Source organism: Spermophilus citellus (genome assembly GCF_964194105.1).
Source record: "Spermophilus citellus genome assembly, chromosome: 3".
Taxonomy (NCBI): domain Eukaryota; kingdom Metazoa; phylum Chordata; class Mammalia; order Rodentia; family Sciuridae; genus Spermophilus; species Spermophilus citellus.
In genome coordinates, this window is record NC_138184.1 from 208577137 (window position 1) to 208598898 (window position 21762).

Here is a 21762-nt window from a genome sequence, read left to right on the forward strand (position 1 = left end):
TTCTTCTATTTATTTTTTAAATTACTGTTTTCATCTATTCTAGGGAATATTCATTTTCCTCACTCATGCATTACCCCCAGTGCTCTCTCCCCTTTGGACTCAGGAGTGAAGTGGGAGGAGTAAGGCTTACAGGACTAGGCCTGTCCCCACTATCTCTTCCAGAAAGAAAAGAGAGCTATCATGTCTCTGATACTTTTGAATTCATGTAGCAGGTTGAGTTCATTGGGTTGTACGTGTCAGCAACACCAGTAGGAAAAATAATCATAACAAATTCTTATAGTGGAAACTCACACTGTGTAATAGGAAGATATTGGTGGGGGCGGCGGGGGGGGGACAACTGAAGAAGGGGCTATCAGCCCCTCCTTTAGCACTCTCTGGAAAGTATCCTTTTCCTGATTTCTCCTATACTTAGCCAGGTACCAGTTACTCACCACGGGCTCAAAATTGTTTATTAAAAATCCTTTCTGAGCCCATCTTATCCAGCCCCATTGCTACCACTCATTCCAGACACATCATCTTAAATCTGGATTTCTCTAGGAGACTCCTTCTTGGCTCCCTGCTTAGAGAATCTCTGTACTGCCACTTGGACTGCAAGAGTCAACATTCTCAGTGCTACTCCCATCAATCACTTACCTCTCAGAGCCCTTCCAAGGCTCTCCATTTCTTCATTTCATCAGGTGCAAGCTGCCCTGCTTGGATTGTGAGACCCTCCACCACTTGGCTCCACCCTCTTGTGTTTTACCCTCTCCAACATCCCTAGGTCCATCCAGTCCATCAAGTTTCTTCTTTAACCCAGTGAAGTGCTTGTGTTTTCCCAGTTCTCCTTCTAATTTGCTTTTCCTTATCACCAGACACCCAGCCCTTCTCACACTTACCTTGGAAAATCCTATCTGCCCTAAGACCCAGCTTGTTCTCCATCTCTTAAGATTTGGCTCGTTTTACAAGTATTTTCATGTCAATTTATTGAGTTACTATTTATTTGATAGTTGCTGGGGACATGAGAATGAATATGGCCTTTGCCTCTTGGCTTTTGTCTTCTCTTTGATTCTTTTTTTTTAAAATATGTTTTAGTTGTCAATGGACCTTTATTTTATTTATTTAAATGCGGTGCTGAGATTGAACACAGTGCTTCACACATGGTAGACAAGCGCTCTATCACTGAGTCACCACCCCAGCTCCATCTATTTGATTCTTAAGAGAAAGAAAACCCAAGTTAATTCAGTGATTTCTTCAATCAGAAACATGATATACAGTCCTTTCTCTTTTAGTAGGTACTTTGAGAATTCAAACACAGAGAAAAAGTTTGTGCAGATGAAGAACTTGACACACACAGGACAGACGAAAATTTCTTTGCAGCTGTTTGTTTTTGCAAAACTGAATAGAATGCGTGTCAACAACTCAAATGCAAGAAATGGTTGTTTCTAAAAGAAAATAGATGTATTTTCTTCTTATGCAGTGAGAAACAAAGTTGGATTATTGGAGATCTATATTTATGGACAAGAAAGGAAAGATCACTTTTGTTTAAAATAAATTTTTATTTAAAAAACAGTGTACGTGATACAGTCTAATCTTTAAGGGAAAAAAAACCCTCTAAAACATCTAAATAAATTTGGAAAGATAGACACCAAATGGTTTTCTTTGGGTGGAAGAATTATGGGTGATTAAACAAAATGTTTCCTTTTAATCAAAACTTTCTATAACAGGCAATCTCATTGTCATAATCAGAAAGACATTTTCATTTTGGGAAAAAGCACAGAAATAGGGATATCAATTTGGTGCAAATGTAGATGGATCACTTTAGAGATAGGGCAAAATTGAATATTAAAAGGCATTCTGTTTTGCTTTAATATAGAGTGAGGACTGGAATGGGCCACATCTACAGGGACCTACAGCAGATGTGGACGGAGTGATTGCAGTGTTTCAGGGTAAACGTTGTAAAAATAAACAAATGAGCAAACTAATGGAATGTGATAGACAGGATGCCTGAGTAATTACTATAAATGCTCTGCCCTTTTTTTTTTCTTTTGTCAGAGACCCAGAAAGGACTTTAACCTCTAGGTCTATTAATCTGGCTTCTATCACTGGGCAGAGCAAATGGCACTTTATGTTCTAAATCATAAATGTATGATTTGCCCTTGATATGCTCTGGCCAATTTTGTTTTCTTTCCATCGAAGTTTGTTATCTCATGCCAGGAATGGAAAAATGTACAGATTGGTGATATCACACTGGTAGGTGTCTACAACCTTGGAGATTTCACATGCAGGTGGGAATTTTACCATGTGGGAATTCACTTGGGTTCTCAGAGGGCCAACAGATCAGCCTCAGCTGTGCTCCCTATAAATAAAGTTCAGGAAGGACTCTGAATTCTGGACTCTGGGAAAAGGCTTGACCATGAGGTTGATCCTGTTATTTGGTGCCCTTTTTGGGCACATCTACTGTCGAGAAACATTTGTGGGGTAAGTTTTGTTTTCTGGTGCTTATTTGAATTATATTACCTGATTCATGGAGTCTCTCATTGGATGATTACAGAATAATGGGTGTGTATATGCAGTGTTTCCAGAGTTCTCTTAGATCAGGGTGGAAGGATAAGTGGGAAATATAGGAGAGGGTGATCAAAAATAGATGAAAGACATGAAAAGAAAAAAAAGTGAAAACTATCAAAGTCAAACAAAAATTAGAGATGGATCTCCAATAAACGAAATTTCATTTGGGAATAAAGAATAGCATTGCACAGCCCAGGGTGGTAGGTATGTCTGGAGAACAAAGGAAAGGTCTAGGGATTTATCACGATGGAGAAACCTATGCAAGTGATTTTGAATGAAAGTTCATTGGTACTCTTGGTGCTTGTGTGAGCAGGCAAGTTCTGATTGGCAAGTTGGGGGAGTTAATATGTAAGGTTAGTCTTCTGGTCATAGTTGGCAGTTCTTTCATAACTGGCTAAGTAAAAGTAGGACAGGCCGTTTCATTGGATTGGTTCTGTGAGAGACATTTGGAGCACATGTCTGAGGCCTGTTTCCCTTTCTTTCCAGTGCCCCCAACTCTGTTTTATGAGGTCATTTTATGTGACAGGGATGATGCCATTTTGCATAATAATATTTCACAAAACAGAACACAAATAACCCTATTTCTCTCTGTCCTTACTCCTTTTCCCTGCCAATGATCAGAAGGTGGAGATGATGGACAGCAGGAGAGATCAGACCATGTGGCCCATTTGTCTCGGGGTCACAATATGTGTCAAGACTACTCTCCTCCTTCCTTCCATCTCTCTGAGCTTCATTCTCTATGTCAGCTCTGGTCTTCCCTGATCTTCAGATTTAGAGTCTGGGGGGTGGAACCTCAGGAAGTGGGAAGGCAAGGCCTGTTGATTTCAGACAGACTTCTCTCTTAGCTGTAGGACTCACCCTTGCTCTGAAGTGCTTTGGTTCCACAATTCAATGAAGGAATTTGGGCAGAATTTCTTTTTTTTTTTTAAATATCTTTATTTTGTTTTTATGTGGTGCTGAGAATCGAACCCAGTGCCTCATGCCTGCTAGGCGAGCGCAGCTACCACTTGAGCCACATCCCCAGCCCGTGGGCAGAATTTTTGGAGAGTGTTTCAGGGAACTAATGAAGCAGTCAAATAAATTTGATCCAAGAAAGTAGATGGTCAAATACATTTGGGAATCAGAGGGTTAAACAAAGTATAAAATTCCTAGGAACTGTGACTAAATTAGTGTGTATTATAAATCTTTAAGAGGGAATCAAGGTTGCAACAGGGACCCCAATGTTTAAAAAAATCATTAATCTCCTCCCCACCCTTTTTTTTTTTTTTCCCTGAGCAACTCAAAGGACTACTGTTCCTTAGAACACACACCAGGAAATGTTAGCCAAATGTATTACTTTTCCAAGCTCCTTCTCATATGAATGGAAGACTCCTGGGAGTCCATGCTTTAACCCAAAGTAATGAGACTCAAATGGGAGAATTTTCAGACCATTTGTGGCAGATGGATACTTGGAGGCAGAAAAGCCTTAAAGAGCAAGCATTCTGTTGCTCATGTATTCCACTGGCGTTCATTGGAAATTGTGTGGGGTTTGGTTTCAGAACTGGATTCTGGCCCCTTTCTGTGGCTCATTGTACCTGTCTGAATCTTCCTCACAGGATAGAAAGTCAGCCAGCCTGAAGAAAGAGTTAAAGGAGGAAAAGACTTTGTCCCCAGAGAAAACCTATAAGAATCCAGCTCCTTTACCCAAACTCTTCTCTAAGAAGATGCTTTCTTGTTTTGGGGTTTCTCTTTTCTGCCACAATGTCCCTGATATCCTTTATTTGCCATTATAAGTGCTAGGTAAGTGGGTAAACAGAGACACTGTGATTTGTCTGGGTTCCAGTTTTCCCTAGCAATTTCCGGGTTTGGACCACGTAAATCTGGTTTGGAGATGGAACCCTGATACTTTTTCCATTGCAAAAACTAAAACAAACAAACAAACAAACAAACAAACAAAAAACCCCACCTCAAACCCAGAAAACATTAGTTTTACACAGATGTGAATCTGATTCCTCTCCCAAGCACTAAATTAATTATCCCAGGTTTTGTTTTGTTTTTAAACTTTTTTCTAAGAAAACAGGAACACACAAAGATTAAAAGCCAATGCTTTATGGGCAGTAGGTGTTATTTGACAAATACTCATTAGCTAAAGGAAAGATAACGTTAATAGCAAGCTTCGTGGTAGGAGCAGGTACCCCTTTTAATTATTATTTAGATAACGGTTCCTTGGAGGAAATAAAGCCATTCTATCACCTCCTTATTCTGGGGATGTGAGTCACTATCCTATTTATTAGTTTCTGGGTTGGTAGAGTGATTATCGACTGTTGCATTCATCTCTTACGTGAAGAGGCTGACAGGAGCTAAAAGCAACAGGAAGCAGTGTCCAGGTTTTGCTTTAAAGTTTATGTCTATGTTAATACTCTTTAGAGACCAAGTTCTGGAGATTATCCCACGCAATGAAGAACAAATTAAAAATCTGGTGCAACTGGAGGCTGAAGAACATCTCCAGGTATTTGTTCCAGTGAGGGCTTTTGCTTATCAAAATGAATACAGTCAGATACAATGATTGACACCTATTTTTGGACTGTATTTTGACTCCTCTGACATAATGTGGGATGCTAACTCATGGAGCTGGGATTCCAAAAACCTGGGCACCAATACCAACTACATGGCACTAGATAAGTCACCTACCTTTCCTGTGACACATTTTGCCATTAAGAAAAATGGGGATAAACATACCATTCTTCTATCCCACAGGTATATTATAAGAATGAAAAAATAAAATAAAATGTGATAGTAAAAACTTTGGAAAAGTCTATTAAACACTTTTAATGCATTAGTTCTCTTCTAAAATGATTTATAGTATCATGAAATGAATTGGATCACTTGAATGCCAGGTTGTTAAAAAAAAAACTGCCATAGTTTTAAATAATCTTTTCCTTTGCCAGTTTTATTATCTAGCCATTCAGGGGAGGAGGGCAATATAACACATTTGCTGATGCTTGGATATCTAAAAACTCTTGTTGCCTTCACTCAGTGATTACACAATGATTTGGATTTTGTGGGCTCAAGATAAACTAGGCAAACACATTGAAATCTATCAATGTGAAACTATCCATTTCCCCCTAGAATAACCCACTCATTTATTTGGCTTGTCCTTTTATCCCTTCTAGCTTGATTTTTGGAAATCACCCACCACCCCAGGAGAGACAGCCCATGTTCGGGTTCCCTTTGTCAGTGTACCTGCAGTCAAAGTTTTCTTGGAGTCCCAGGGAATTACTTATTCCATCATGATCGAAGATGTTCAGGTAACTATACTATAGACCAGATTTCTAGAGGATCCTGGTCCACATGAACTGAAGGCTCCCCTTCTTTTATCCTGGAGCCCTCTTGGCCAGGGAAGGCACCTGTGGGTATCATTAGGATTTTCCAGCCCTATGGGCTACCCCTGCAGGTTGGGTAGGGAGGCACTGTTTCTTTCCTTTTTGCGTCTGACACAAGTGGAATATGGCAACAAAGAATTGAAGGGAAAGAGCCAAAGAGAGACTAAGCATAAATATGAAGGTGTTAATAAAATAGGGGAAATCAAGCTGCTATTCAATTAGCTTGTCATTAGAGGTTGACTCAGAAAGGTAGGATGAGCCTTAAGACTATAACTGTATGTCCTCCACATACCCTCATCCTTTATGGGCAGGGTCAGGCTGACCACTGCCTCATTAATGTCCCATCCCTTCTCAGAGTGTTGCCAGAATAGGGAAAGGGATGAACCAGGGACGTCATGTTGTGTAGAGCACAGGAAGAGGAAAGCTTGGCACTGGGAACTGAGTGTCATCATTTCCTTTACAATTATAAACTGAAATGCACTGCTACTAACTAAATCATAGGTAGAACTGGTTTATCTTAGGTTCTGTTGGACCAAGAGAATGAAGAAATGCTGCTTAATCAGAGAAGAGAACGAAATGGTAACTTCAACTTTGGGGCCTACCACACCTTGGAAGAGGTAGGTGTTTCAAAATGTTTTCATCCAAGTAATGGGCCACTCTCTTCTCTGATGACAAGGCCACTAGTTCCCTATAGTGATAAAATGACCTAGAAATTATTCTATTATTTTCCATCTTTTCCAAGTTTCCTTAGGATTGTATCAGTGTCAGTGGTTTAATGCAGGATCTGAATTCCACCTGCCCATACCAACAACCACATAGTTATTTTGGAAGTGTTCAGAGTGTTTTAAGTGAGCTCATGAATAGCTCTTTCATGATCTTCCCCACCTAGACACTTTTGAATTCCAGACAAAGGGGGGGGGGGCTCTCACAGTGCTCAGGGCTCCAAGGCTACATAGTAGTGACTTCTATGTAGTCTCTGAGGTCTTTCTTGAGTTTTGTTAGTCCGTTTCTCCATTTGGGTCACGTGCTGGGTACCTGGGCAAGCTGCACTTATCTCTGGGACACAGAGTTCTTCTTGGGGCCCACAGGGATTTATCTGCACTGACTTACTTGGGAGTAGATGGGGGTAGAGAAGATTGCAGTTGCAGGGTTAAAGGGTGAGGTGGAGAGTAGAAAAGATCCCGTGGAGGAAGTCTGAATCTCTAAATTAATTTTAAAATGCAAACAACTCTGAAAAAAAATCCCCTAATTTATTTCGTGGTAAAACTGCTCTGACCTAAACTTACTTGGGGGTGAAATGTGACCTGAACTCACTTGCTTTGTTTCAGTGACAGAATTATTAATGCACTTTAATATGGAGCGACCTCACAAGTGTAATACAATATATTCTTGTTATTACCTTTCTAATGTTCTCTCCCTGCCCCAAGAAAAAAATATAGATAGATATAGATAAATATCTTAGTTTGATGTGAAGAAGAAAAGGAGTGGAAGTAACAAGATGCCTCTCTCCCCCTTTCTGGTGCGGCAAACAACAGCTGGAAGGACTGTTTTCATCCTAGTAACTTCTGGATGCACAGGTCTCAGTCCCAGCAATGAACGCAGGCCGGCTGCTGGAGAATGCACAGAATTTTAATGAGCCTGGAAAACAGGGGCTGGAGTGGTCGGTGTGTTGAGTCTGTCTGCAGTCCACGCGTCCCATTGTCCCCGGGCCTGAACTAGCCCCGCTGCCTTTTGTAGCACCAGCCTCCACATTCATCCTTATGGATGCCACTATCATTTGTGTTCTTCTGCTAGTAGGACGAGAAGCCTCCTGGCTGTAAAAGTTCTACCTGAGAGCTGAGTGGAGGAAAGCCACAGGCAAACCAGACAAGTGCCATTTTGTTTTGCACAAAACTGGAAAGAGCCGGTTCTGCTGCGGCAAAATGGCTTCTCTTTTTCTAGAATGACTCATCATCCCTGAGCTAGGATTCAAACGCCCCCGACCCCCCAGTGCAGTCGGCTGTGCTACCCTCTCCACTGTGCCCCGAGGGGATGGGCAGAGAGGGGCGAGAAAAGCCACTAATAGATCCATCCAAGTATTCATTTACAAGTGTTTTATTTATTTATTTGAAACATTTCAGATATCCCAAGAAATGGAAAACCTCGTGGCTGAGCACCCTGGTCTAGTGAGCAAAGTGAATATTGGCTCTTCTTTTGAAAACCGGCCCATGAATGTGCTCAAGGTACGGGGGCAGCGGCGATTTTTGCTCCAGATGCTTCTAGAATCCCGCCCCTCCCACATCAGCCTGCAGAGCAGGTCTCTCTCTTTTTTTTTTTCTCCTAACCGGTCCTTGCTGGTTTTGAGCATCCACCCCCCACCCTCCTCAGCCCCCCTTTCTTTCTTTTTTCCTGCGCAAGCTGACGCAGGTCTGCAGGAGAGAATTAATGCTCTTGTCGGGTTAGATGCGCTCGCGGGGAAGCGGGCGGCGCGCGCCAATAGGAACCGAGGAGGGGGAGGTGGCGGCGCGGGGGCAGGGAGGGGGCTGGGGAGCATTCTGTAATTAATCAAGGTGGGAGTTCTTTGCCCTTTTCTCTTTTCCTTTTCCTTTTCTTATTTAAGCCATTTTTTTTTCTTTTTTAAACACCGAGTAATTGCCTGAACCGCATAAAAACAAAAACACACAAAAAAACAAAACGGCAGTTCCGCAGTATGCAAAAAGATGACATAATTAAATCTCAAAGGCGAAAGCCCTGAAAGAGATTTTTTTTTTTTTATGAGAGCTGAAAAATGTTCAGGTTTTACTGCAACTTGTTACTCCTGAAAGTCTTCGTAATGATGGTTTGAAGCTTTTGCACCTTGCCCTGAAAAAGTGAAAATTATTTCCCCAGACTTCCTAGAAAGAGTTGGTTGGGTGGAAGGGGCTAAATGTCACAACTCCCTGCTAAATTTGGAAACGTTATGGCTGGGAACCAACTGACTAACTGGGACAGATGGATTTCCCCAGAGCGGTTTTCCCAAAGCAGGCCTGGGAGGAGTGGTTTGCCTACTTACGACGACGTGGGGTACTATTGCTAAAGTTTACTACCCGCCCTTTTTCGTATTTCTACCCTGTGTCTCCAACTGGGTCAGGAAACCCCAGATTTCTCATCCGCCTTGGATATTCTTGGTCTTCCCTTTTCCAGGTGGTCCTGTTCAGCCTTTTTCAAAGTTCCCTGCCTTTTACACTTGAGCTCTTTGAAGGAAAAGTCACAGAACACTTTCAGCTAAAACTCCTGAAACCTGTGAAATGTAATTTTTGTAGTAAGGATTTGCATTTTTCATTTACCTTATCTGCTATGTTTAGGATGCTGCACAGAGATAGAAGTTGATGGTGCAAAAATAATCTTTTCCTTCCCATTTACTGATCCAATTGGCAAAGCCACTGTTCCAAATAAAACTAAGTCACTTAGATCATAAAATTTAAACTCTGGAAAGCACCTACAGAACCTGCCTGTCCTGATTTTATGAAGGACTCAAAAGGTTATCATGAGCATTTTCATAATACAATCCTTGCATAAATTTGGAAAAAAACAAGGAAAACAAAAATCCTTGTAATTCTACTTTCACAACTATGGTATAATAGCTATAAACATTTTTTTTTCTATTTCTTTCTCTCTTTTCTCTCCCTCTCCCCTCCTTTTTTCTCATACGCATGTGTATGAACACCCATATTTATATGAATTTATATTTTTAAAAATAAAATTATATACTATTCTGTAACCTGCTTTTTCCCCAATTTGAAACCTATGAATACATTTTCATGTCATTACATTATCTGCAACTACGTTTTTACAAACATCAAGGGAGGAAGTCTAGACCCATCTTGTATTTAAGCTTATGTCAAAAGAAAGCTACCAAAAAACTAAAACCAAACCCAAACAAAAAACCTTAAATGAGAAGAGTTAATCTTCAGCACACTGTTTGCATCTCCTTCTCCTCTCTTAAGCACATCAATAACAGAAAGGGGACAAGAGAAGGAGGAGGTTGCAGGGGGAGCAGAGGGGACGAGGTGCTCATAGCGGCAGAGCCATTCACGTTGTCACTCGTGTTTTGCAGTTCAGCACCGGAGGAGACAAGCCAGCCATCTGGCTAGACGCTGGGATCCATGCTCGAGAGTGGGTTACACAAGCTACTGCACTGTGGATAGCAAATAAGGTCATTTTGCCTAAAATTCCTCACTTATTTTGATTTTCTGGGCTCAGGCCCATAAGCCAGTACACAATAGTCCCTGTGGTCCCTGCTTGAGTTATCCGCCGAGCCCTTCTCTTGCCACATAGACAGGAAACATACCCATCCAATCTTTTTTGATATTGCCCCATCCAGGGCCATGGCTTTGTGCCCCTGGGTCTGCTACTATACCCTCCTTAAAAGATACAGCAAACCCGAGGGGATCCAAGGAGTGGGAAAGTAAGGGCCGGAATCAGGTTTCAGCAAAAGAACTGATTAGAGAAAAATACTTTGCTGCTTCTTAAGGCTGAGGCTTGATGTGCTGGAGATATCTAAAATCGAGAAGGGGGCTCAGACAGAAAATAAAAACAGGTGTAAAATGAGTTGACTTTGACCTAGAGATCCAAATTGAAATTAGTTAAGGGTGTTTGGGTTTGTTCTGAAAATTTCCCAAATCTGATTTTGAAGCCAGGATGTAGCAATCTCTCTCTTCCACATGTTTGTTGGCATGAGAGTCAGGACACGGGGCTGGGTGTGACCTAGTCTGGTATTTCTTAAGTAATTCAAAAATGACATGCTATAAATCAGAATGTTAATTCATGAGCAAAGGAAATCAATCCACATCAGATCATTCAAGCATGTGCAACCACGTGCATACCAATTGATACATTTTTCCCTTCAATTAAAATGCGGTTACCTTTAGGGTATTATGAAATGGATATTTAACAGTTGAATAATAATGCCTTAGGATGGCTGAGCACAGGAAATGAATAAATTTTAATCCCGCAGAAACTTCAACTCTACTGCAATTGATTGCAAGTAAAAATGTAATTCCCCAAATGAAATTTAACCGGTTCTCTGGATCTTTAACAAACTTGCCACATATTTAAGTAATTTGATGTTGGTCCTGAGTTCTTTTGGAATGCTATACTGTGTGAGGACTAAGGAATATTTAAATTTTTTTCTTTGGTTCATACCCACATAAGCCACATATACCATTGCTCACTGTTGCAACGTGCATCACCAGAATTCATGGGAAGAATGCTGCTGCTTTTGAGGGAGAATGAGCACATGATAACTGATTTTTACTTAATTCAAGTAAATTATTTTGACCAGAAATGAAAATATAGACATGGGCATATTAAAACATATTAACACCACAGGAAACTGGGCTGCAGTAGACTTGGGAAAATTCTCATTGGTCAACAATGGTCCTTAGGTCACATTTGTAAAAAACATTGCCTTAATATTCTGTCCTGAGTCCCCTGGTCAAAAGAGAGGGACTGTGAGGTTGATATGGCACTTGTTCTCTGCTCAGATTGCCTCTGATTATGGAAATGATCCATCCATCACCTCCATTTTGGACACCATGGACATCTTCCTGCTGCCAGTCACAAACCCCGATGGATATGTGTTCTCTCAAACCCAAGTAAGCCTGAACTTTTTTTCTTCTTCCACAAAGACTTTAAGGAGATGTGTAGGAACTTCAAAAACCAAATAAAAGTAATCTTTGTGTTCTTGACTTACTCTAAACAGAATGCCTAATCTCTCAGTAGTGGCCCTGAAAGGAGGCACAGAGAAGTGTTTATAATCACTTCTTATTCCAACACATGATGTCTTCACTTGTCGCCTCAGCCAGAGCCCATTTCAGCCGTTAGTCTGGGCTATTAGAGCTCAGTGTTCACCAGTGAGTCACCTAGGAGATTTGTTCCAATTATCTCTGCGTTTCTGTTTTTTGTGTGTGTGTGTGTGTGTGTGTGTGTGTGTGTGTGGTGGGATTGATAGAAAAGAGAAGGCGGATGTTACCTGCTGACAATTAGATTGCCATAAGATTTAGATAGCAGTACAATGCATCCCAGCATTTTTACCATCTGTGACAGAAATCCTCTGTAATATCACTAAAAGGAGTTTTGTAGGTTTTTCCCCCCCTTGAAAATCTCATTACGAAACACCATTGTGGTAGTCGTGACCCCAGATACGTCCGAAATGAATCAGAGCCTCCAGTTTATTCTTGTAGCGAGCTGATGACGATGGTAGCGCTTTCAAAGAAACTCGTCCTAGCAACTGGTCCTCATCCCTTGAGATATCGCAAGAATAAAGGGTTCTGTGGGCTCGTCTAGGAAATGCCGCCCACTCTATCCTTTTGAGTGGTACATATACAACATGAAAGCATTGAAAATCCTTAAAAGTTCTGAAGTAAATTCACCAATTTAGCCCCATCTTTTCCCCAAATATTTGACCACAGAACTCTCTTTCCCTTGCTTTTTGTTGTGGTGGTGATTAGCATTGAATAAAACTAGTGTTTTATGGAACGTGGTTTGGCAGATGTTTATTTGAGGAGATGGGGGTTATTCCGAGCGGAACTATTCCAACACCTCCGGGGCAAGAGAAGTGAGTGCGACTGCATAGAGACCCTCCCGGGAGGGCGCAGTAGGGATGAACTGCATTCTGAAGGGACCTTCTCATCAGGGTGAATGACCGGTTTTTCTTTTTTCTGTGATTCTTTTTGGGTCGGATTTTAAAGAATCGGATGTGGCGAAAGACCCGGTCCAAGGTCTCTGGAAGCCTGTGTGTCGGTGTAGACCCTAACCGAAACTGGGATGCAGGTTTTGGAGGTGAGCGCAGGGACTTGCCCCCACGGATGGGTTAGATTGCTGTCTGGCTAACTAGCTGGTTTGCAGAGCTCTGCAGTGCGTCAGCCTGCTAAGCCCATTTAGGATTCAACCCATTTAAAAACCTCTTCGAAAAACACTTTACTAAATTCCCTTCACAGGAGCGCAGTGCTGTCACAGTGCTCTGAGCAGCATTTAATATATTTTGTTTCACATCTTGGTTTTCCCACAAGCTGTAGCCCGGTTCAGCTTCCGAGCTGCCAGAGCAAGCAAGACTTTGCACAATGGCGGGAGCTCAGGAAGCCCTGAACCAGCCACTAGAGGGGGTTAGGATCTATTCCGAGGAGAAGCATTACATCATCTATAGATGCTTCGAGAAGGAAAACTTAAAAAGAAGTACAAATAGGATTAAGACATTGATTTTCGAAATAGATTCAAAGTAAAATATTAGCTTGTTGCTGGCTTGCAGCTCTTATGTTTTGGAGTTCAGTGGCAGGCTGTTTGGGGCTCCTTTATGCTTTCAGGTACTGGTTAAACCTCCTTATGCTTTTGTAATCACATAACTGAAATTTGTTTGGTTTCTCCTCAGGAGCCCACAATAACAGTGCGGTTAGAAGCTCTGTCTTTTTCTCAGTAGTATTCCTAACACCTAGCACAGAATTTGCCACATGGAAGGCAATCGTTAAATATTTGTAAAACAAATGAATTAATGAGAGTCATGGAATAGAGACAGGACCCGCTAGGGGATTGTGACAGCATATGGATGAGTTGCAACTTCATTCATCGCTTTTGCAATTTATTTATTCATTTTTTTTGCATAGGGGGAAAATAATCAAAGCACCAGACCCAAAATATTGAACAGTTCCCAGCATTTCAATGCCAGTGTTTTTCCTCCCTAAAATGTTATTCTTATGAAATAATTTAAACTCAAGATGACAGAGGCTTGTTTACATTTCACCCATGTCACTTAGTCTGGGGAATCTCAACCCTTACCTGCTCTCTAAGAGATTCTTTAGCATTCAGAGCCCCTGCCGTGCCTGCCATAACCCCACTTCAGTGTTCTTGAGCAACTCTGGTTGCTGAGGGAATCAAGGCCAAAGGTGGCCTTGTGGTCAAGTGTAGTTGTGATTTCCTCATGGCAGAAAGGGTGTCAGAGGCTTTTTTGCCTTTGTGGCTTTGTGACTTGAAGTACAGATGCATAGAATCTTTTGCTCTTGGATTCTACAAATTGGAAAAGATCCCAGAAAAAGAACTTGCTAAAACTCCCACCCAATGCAGGAATTCCATCTATAATATTAAATCGAGCTTTTCTTCCAACAACTCCCACAGAGAGGAGATGATCTAATTTGATAGCTCTTTCTGCCATATAGAGGAACCATATTTTTTAAAGAAGAGATGTGTGCAGAATCTCCTCAGTAGGGCTTCCTGTCTATGCCCTTAGGAAATGTCTTGATCAAACATAATGATTCTGGTTTCCAGAGGAGAAACTTAGTGATGTGCGTGGTCCCTTCCTTCCTGTGGTGTTTTCATAAAGCTTATTGTCCTCACTGGGCTTCTCCTGCATCCCACCAGGACCTGGAGCCAGTAGCAGTCCTTGCTCCGATTCATACCATGGACCCAGGGCCAACTCTGAAGTTGAAGTGAAATCCATAGTGGACTTCATCAAGAGTCATGGGAAATTCAAAGCCTTCATTACCCTCCATAGCTATTCGCAGCTGCTTATGTACCCTTATGGGTATAAATGTACCAAGTCAGATAACTTTGATGAACTGGTGAGTTTTTTTCAACTTCATTTTAGCTCAGCTACAACATCAGTTGTATGGACAAATTAGTGTCAATCATGAAGTTAGGCACTGAGGTGGAGGTGTACTAATGACAGGTTACGGAGATGATAGATGTTAAGTCCAGGAAATAAGAAGATTGTGATCAACCAAAGGTTTAGTTTCCTAAACTAAGTTTCCTTGGAAAACAGAATTCATGAAAATGTTGTTGCCTTAATCCAGATGAGCAGGAGCCTCATTTGACCGTGGATTATAAGGATGTGCTTTCTGTTGCCTACGGACAAAAAACACTTGGAGTTATTATTTATTTATTTATTTTAGTACTGGACATTGAACCCAGGGGTGCTTTACCACTGAGCTACATCCCAAGTCCTTTTTATTTTATTTTTTTAAAATCTTGAAACAGGGTCTCATAAGTTGCTAAAGGTCTTGCTAAGTTGCTAGGCTGGTTTTGAACTTGTGATCCTCCTGCCTCAGGCTCCTGAGTTATACCTGGCCAAAACCCACTTGAATTTAGATCTGAGGCTCTTGAAGTGGCGAACAGATGCTCTATGCTAAGCAACCTTGCTCCCCAAAACTCTCCTAATACTTTTCTGGGACCTTTGACTTTCTGACCTGTTATGATGATGCACTGAGTTTAAAACATTCATTCCCTAACTTGATTCCTTCTGTCATATTTCCTGTTTCAGGAATAAGCAAATTGGCGGCAGCCTTAGGTCAGATGGCGATATCTCAGGAGACTGTTTGCAATTGAGTAACAGCTATCCCATGCTGAAGAGAATGTGCAGATATTTCCAATTTGGCTTTCAGACTTGGTTTTCGAAACCCATATGTTAAGGATAAGTCCAGAATTGAGACCTTTTGGACAAATTACCTTCAAATAGATTATTGTCAGCAGCCCCAGACAGAAATGGGATAGATTATTTCAATTTAGATATATCTCATTATATTAATCAGATATATCTCATATATTTCATCTCATTAGCTGGATTTTGGCTCTGTCAGGGTTTTGATGGTGACTCTTACCATTCAAAGTCAAATCAGGAAAAAAGAGTGTCAAGGTTGGAAGGAATCTAGGATGAACTTTTAATCGACCTAGATAACCTTAAATTATCCAAACCTGGTCCTCAAATGTCTACCAGATAGTCATCTAGTCTACACTTAGATGACTTCCTGCCTCTAAGGGGGCTGATTCCATGTTGCAAGCAGGTTTGATAGTTAAAGTTCTTCCTCGTAGGGAAGGAAAACCTTCTTCCTCTGTTTTCCCCCTACCAGCCCTGGTTTATCATTTGGCTTTATTGAGCAAGTTTATTTCCCTTTGGAATGTGAATCCATTAATTACTTCAAGACCACTGACCTTCTTCTCTTAGGTCTTTAAGATAGGGATAACCTCCAAAATAATATCAGTTCCATTAAGCACTCACAATATGGGTCCAGGTTCTCTCATCATTCTTATTACAGTTTTCTTAACATACTTTGGTTTGTCTGTGTTCTTCAAGGGTAGCTCCTAGAAATGAATGTGAACTCATGTTGCAGGTTAACCAGTGCAGAGCAGAGCATGGCCGGAACTGCCGTCATCTGGACCGTGCACTCTGCTAATGCAGTTGAGGGTCACATTAGTTTTTTGGCAGTAACACCGTGCAGTTGACTCATGTTGGGCTCATTGACAGCTGAAACCCCCAGGCTCTCCCAGGCTTCAGCTGAGCCAGGTTTACCCCATCTGGTAATTGTACAGTTGTTTTCCTGGACCCAAGTTCAAGACCTTACATTTATCCTTAGCAAGGACAGTAAAGCCTCAATCAGTCAAAATTGGAACCCTCAAGTAACGGAAAATATTTTGCTGAGCTCTACTTCTTGGAAAAAGAGACAATCACAGGGAAATAAGCCAATGTAGAGATCCAGTAAGGAAAAAAAAAAAACCCAACTTTCTGGGTACATTCTGGGGTCAGTATACATTTTATTTAGTCCCCTTACATGTACCCTGTTTCCATCCACACTTCTGAACAGGGTGAATAGTGGCAAAATAATGAACCCTGGAATATTGCAAAAACCTAGATGACCAAGTAAACAATGAAGGTCTTCATGTTGTATTTCAAAGCCAATAGAAGTATGCGTGTGCTCACTTCTCAATGAAAAATGGTTGAAACAAAAAAGAACTCCCTGGTCTATATTCTGCTATTGGGCAACCAATTTCCAAGGTTGCAAGTGTTATCCAGTCACCTTTATTTGGTTTTATCAATATACAGGATGAACTGGCCCAAAAGGCTGCCCAGTCTGTGACAAGCCTGCATGGCACCAAGTATAAAGTGGGACCAATATGCTCAGTCATCTGTAAGTATCTGTTGTGCTGGAAGTTAGTATAAATGACCCACTAAGATGGCAGACACCACGTGAGCATGGGTCAAAGCTCTTAAATGCCTTGATGTGAAAGGGATAGGACTTCATGCATAGAACCCAACCCTACCCAGTTTCCTTCAGTAAGTCTGGTCTCCTCCATGAGATGCTTACTATGTAATATCTAGAATGAAGAACTTTCTAAGCATCTGAGTTTTTTGCACCCTCCTACACTGTCCAGTTCCTTACAGCTCACTCTCATGCAGAATGAGGCAGAACACGGCAGCAATGTAGAGACCGGAGTGATGGTGAACAAGAAGTAGGGACATCTGCCTCAGGGGAACAGGAAGAGTTCCCAAACTAGAGCCATTCTACTGAGGATGGACAGGATTTGGGAAGTAAAGCAACTCTCTTGTTGCTTATTGGATGTGGTGGGTTTCTCACTAAAGGTCATTCATTGAATGGCACCCAAGAGGGTAAAAGGGGGTGGGGTGGGGCTAGAAAGATTACATTATTCAATTGTCGACATGTCGAGCTTGCATAGTTATAGGGGATTCAGGTGGAACAATCCTGGATAACATGGCCCTGTGATTCTTGAGAGAGAGGGGGGGGGTGGGGAGGGAGGGAGAGGTGGATATTTGGGAAGGGTCGGCATAGAAAGCATGGTTAGAAGAGGAAAACAGAGATAGTTGGAGTGGAAAGAGAGCTGAGAGGAGAGGGGGAGCAAGGTTTGAGGCAGCAGGAAGACCAGGCGGAGAGGCTGAGAATTCTAGATTTCAGAAACCAGGGAAGGAGCAAGCAGAGGAAGCAGTGGTTAAAATGAAAAAGGCCATGAAAAGGTCAATATAGATGAGGACAGAACATTTTCCATTGAATTTTCATCACTAGTTCATTGGTGACCTTAACCAGAACAGTCTCCGAAGAATGGATGAGAAGGGGGCGGTGTGGGGGGGGGGGAGAGAGAGAGAGAGAGAGAGAGAGAGAGAGAGAGAGAGAGAGAGAGAAGAATGGAAGGCTTTGGAAGGCTTTTTTTTCCCCCTCAGACAAGAAATATATTTATTGACTGTGGGGAAAGAACCAATAGAGAAGGAAAGGTAGAAGACACAGGAGGGAGAAGAAATGACTTATGCAGAATGATTGCAGAGGAGGGGTATAAAGGGGTAATCAGAGGCGGCCCAGGTGGTCCATCAGGCTGGAGCAAGAGGAACAGCTACAGTCATAGGATGGGGTGGGGATCTGCAGGAAGGCTCACTTGCTACTTGTGAGTTTTTAATTTTTTTTCAACACTGGAAATACATCTTTAGTCTAATCATGGTGCTTTCAGTGGGAGTTTTAGAGAGCAAAAGAGTGATATTTACTATATTCAGAGCCCTTCATGGAAATGCAGAAACTAATGATCTGATAATATTACATGCTATGAAAGCTTCTCTCTTTTTTGGTACTAGGGATGGAATCCAGCAGTGGTTTACCACTGAACTATATGCCCAGCCCTTTATATGTTTTATTTTGAGACAGGGTCTTGCTAAGTTGCTTAGGACCTTGCTAAGTTGTCGAGGCTGGCTTTGAATTTGCAATCTTCTTACTTTAGTCTACTGAGTCCCTGGGATTACAGGCATGTGCCACCATGCCCGGTGAAAGCTTCTCTTTTTCGAGTATTTTGAAATTTTTTCTTTGTGATTTATGATACATTTAAGAAACTTTAATGATTTTTTTTGTCAATCAAATGTTTTTATCTAGTTAGAATCCATATCTGCTGTATTTTGTGTTTAGCTATTTAAAGTTAGTATCATTTCCTATAGAATTTTATGTATTTCCATTCTAGATATTTCTTATTCCACTATATGGCTAAATCCTGGCTACTGGGCCCTTGAGCTGTTTTAATATTTTGTCAAATAGTGTTACCATGAACCTGTTTTTTTTTTTTAATTCCTTTTGTTATTAGATGATCTTTTGGGGACATTCCTGAAGCAAGCTTATCAAACAGAATGAAAAGCTTTGGAGCGTGTGTGTGTGTGTGTGTGTGTGTGTGTATTAGGCTGTGTTCTGTGAGGACTGATTTGCAAAAGTTGCTGATACCTTTTTATGGAGACAGGATCTCATTACGTTGTGCTGACTGATCTCTATCTTCTGGCTCAGTGACCCTTCTGCCTCAGCCTTCCAAGTAGCTAAGACTACAGCCGCATACCACCATGCCTGACTTGCTGAGACCTCTTTTAACCATGTGTGCTTGTCCCTTTATCAGGGCCATCTCCAGGGAGGAGAGCCCTCTGAGTTGTGGCAGTGGGCACAGAGAAGTGGACCTAGCTTGAGATGATGATGACAGCTTAAGGCCGAGGAGCACATACCTTCGTCTGGTTGGCAGCCTCTGAATGAATGGAGGCTGGAGTTTGGAATGTCAGCAGAAGGACATTGTGTACCCCTGAAACCTCCTCCTGAATCTTAGCCATTTTATTATAAGGAATATACTTTGTTTGGAAGTATTTACAAATAATGTAGAATTTGGAAGGCTGAGGTTTAGTGTACTTTCTTTCTTGGTGAGGACACAGATATTGAAGACATTTCTGATAAGCAAATATCAGACAAATGTAGGTTTGCTGTGTGATCTTTGGAGACTGGATCATCATTAATGGAAGTTCTAGCTGCAAATTTGTCCAGAGATGACTGTATTATCCTGATTCTTCACACCTTGGACAAGCCCTGCCTCTAAGAACCAGTCCCAGTCAGGTTCTTCTTGCCTCCTGCCTAGGTTCACTTCTGACCTGAAACATCTGCTTCTCTCCATCTAGGAGGTGACTTCATGTCTGTTCTGGGTGAGAAAGTTCCTGGGTAGCTTCCCACCTGGAAAGGGCTTTGAAGAGTTGTGCTGTGATGAGTGCTTGGTCCAGGAGAAGGTATCCTTGAGTTATTTCCCAGGGAGGTGTAGGGGGAAAAGCACAGCCAGAAGAAGCCTGGATCTGAGTTAAAACTGCCACTTTGGAACCAAGTCACCTTGGGCTAGTCACTCACCCTCCCTTGGCTTTTTAATCTGTGAAATGGATTGTCAAGAGACTCAAAAGATAATATATAGAATTAAGTGTTCACCAACTCTAAAGCAGCCACCTACTATCCTCCAGATGCCTTTGATTCTTAATGTGGTCTAAGTTGACAAGATCCTAGTCATTTATTGATAATGCTTGTTATGACTGACATTTATTGGATGCCTATTCTACCTACATTATAATTCATCTGAACCTCAATTTCCTCATCTGTACAATAGGTACAATGCTAGTAACTACTTCAGGACTAAGGTATAGATTAAATAAGACAATTTAACACCCTAACACATTTAGTGAGCACTCAGTGTTGTAATCATAGCCATTACATTATTACATTTAATTCTTACTGCCCTGTGAAATACATAGTATATCATCCTTATTTGACAGATGAAGCATCTTGGCCTTAGGTCACCAGCTAATCATTGAGGGTTAGTAATCAATCTGAAACTAATACTCTATCATCTATGGACCCCTTATGGGATGACTGTATCATATAGCCACATCAGAGGTATATGTTAGTAATTTTGGTACCCTGGGAAGAGTCAGCCCAAGCCAGCAACCATTAAGTATTTGTTATTCATCAGGCGCTATACTAGCTGTTGTGGCTGACAAGTGTACAAGAATTTCTCAGAATTACAGGTTGAACATCCCTAATCTGAAAATCCAGAATCTGGAATGTCCCAAAATCAAAAACTTTTTGAACATTAATCTGATGCCACAAGTGGAAAATTCCACACCTGACCGCGTGTGACAGATCCTAGTCAAAAGGCAGGTGCACTAAAAATATTATATAAAATGACCGTTAAGTTACATGTGTGAGATATGTATGCAACAAGTGAATTTTGTGTTTAGACTTGGGCCTCATCTCCAAGATAACCTCATTACATATATGAAATATTCCAAAATCCAAAATCTAAAACACTTCTGATCCCAAGCATTTTGGATAAGGGATGTTCAACTTGGCAATTCACAATATTAACCTCTAGTCCTACTCTTTCCTGGTACAATTTCCCTGATGTTCCCAGTCCTGTTTTAGGGCTGGGTGGCTTCCTTCATCTCTGCCACAACCATGTCCTCCATTTGTCCTCTACTTGCCCTCCCTGGGCGGGGCCTCAGGACCAGCCCATTGCTCAGTTCTACCGAGTCTGATTGCCTTGAATCTTCCTAGGCTCATGCCATCCGCCTTCATCATCTGTCACGTCAGTGGCCACACATGTCTCAGGTGCACATGACTGTACTGACTTAGCCCATCAGCAGGGAGGCTGCACATATGATTTCACACTGGAGCAGAGCCTGCTCCCTCCTTATGCTGAGAGTCTCGTAAGGACAGGGACCAAATCTCTTACTCCATAACTCCTGCTCTACCACTACAGGAAACAATGCCTGTACCTTCTAGAGAAGGAAGTGGTGTGGCCTCCCTAACCTGGGGAAGATGCCAATTAGGGCATCAGGCAAGATTCCAAATGGGTGGGTAAAGCCAGAGGCTCCTAAGAACACCAGAGGAAGACTAAGTACAGTGTTCATTGGAATAACACCTTTTGCTTTTCAAAGTATTCTTGTGTATTCTGTAGGCATGAGCCTCTGCTGAACTATGCCTGCTCCTGCAACCCATGCATATGGGGGTCTGATTTACCTTTGATCATGATGGAACTGAATATAGAGGTTATGTAGAGGTTAGTGGGAATAGCATAACCAGTCCTTATTCTTATTTGCCCTTTAGACCAAGCCAGTGGCGGAAGCATTGACTGGTCCTATGATTCTGGCATCAAATACTCATTTGCCTTTGAACTGAGAGACACAGGCCGCTATGGTTTCCTCCTGCCGGCCAAGCAGATCTTGCCCACAGCTGAAGAGACCTGGCTTGGCTTGAAGACAATCATGGAGCACGTGCGAGACCACCCATATTAG

The 21762-nt window shown here is 41.7% G+C and overlaps 1 protein-coding gene across 1 annotated transcript; it reads left to right on the top strand.

The window, feature by feature from the left end:
* Nucleotides 1-2392: 2392 nt before the first annotated feature.
* CPA2 (carboxypeptidase A2) lies at nt 2393-21762 on the top strand (the record flags this gene model as incomplete). Its single annotated transcript, XM_081285122.1, has 11 exons — nt 2393-2457; nt 4951-5032; nt 5697-5831; nt 6428-6523; nt 8027-8128; nt 9982-10080; nt 11411-11521; nt 12617-12707; nt 14277-14476; nt 16732-16816; nt 21575-21762. The coding sequence occupies 11 exons, from the start codon at nt 2393-2395 to the stop codon at nt 21760-21762; spliced, it is 1254 nt and encodes a 417-aa protein (XP_081141248.1).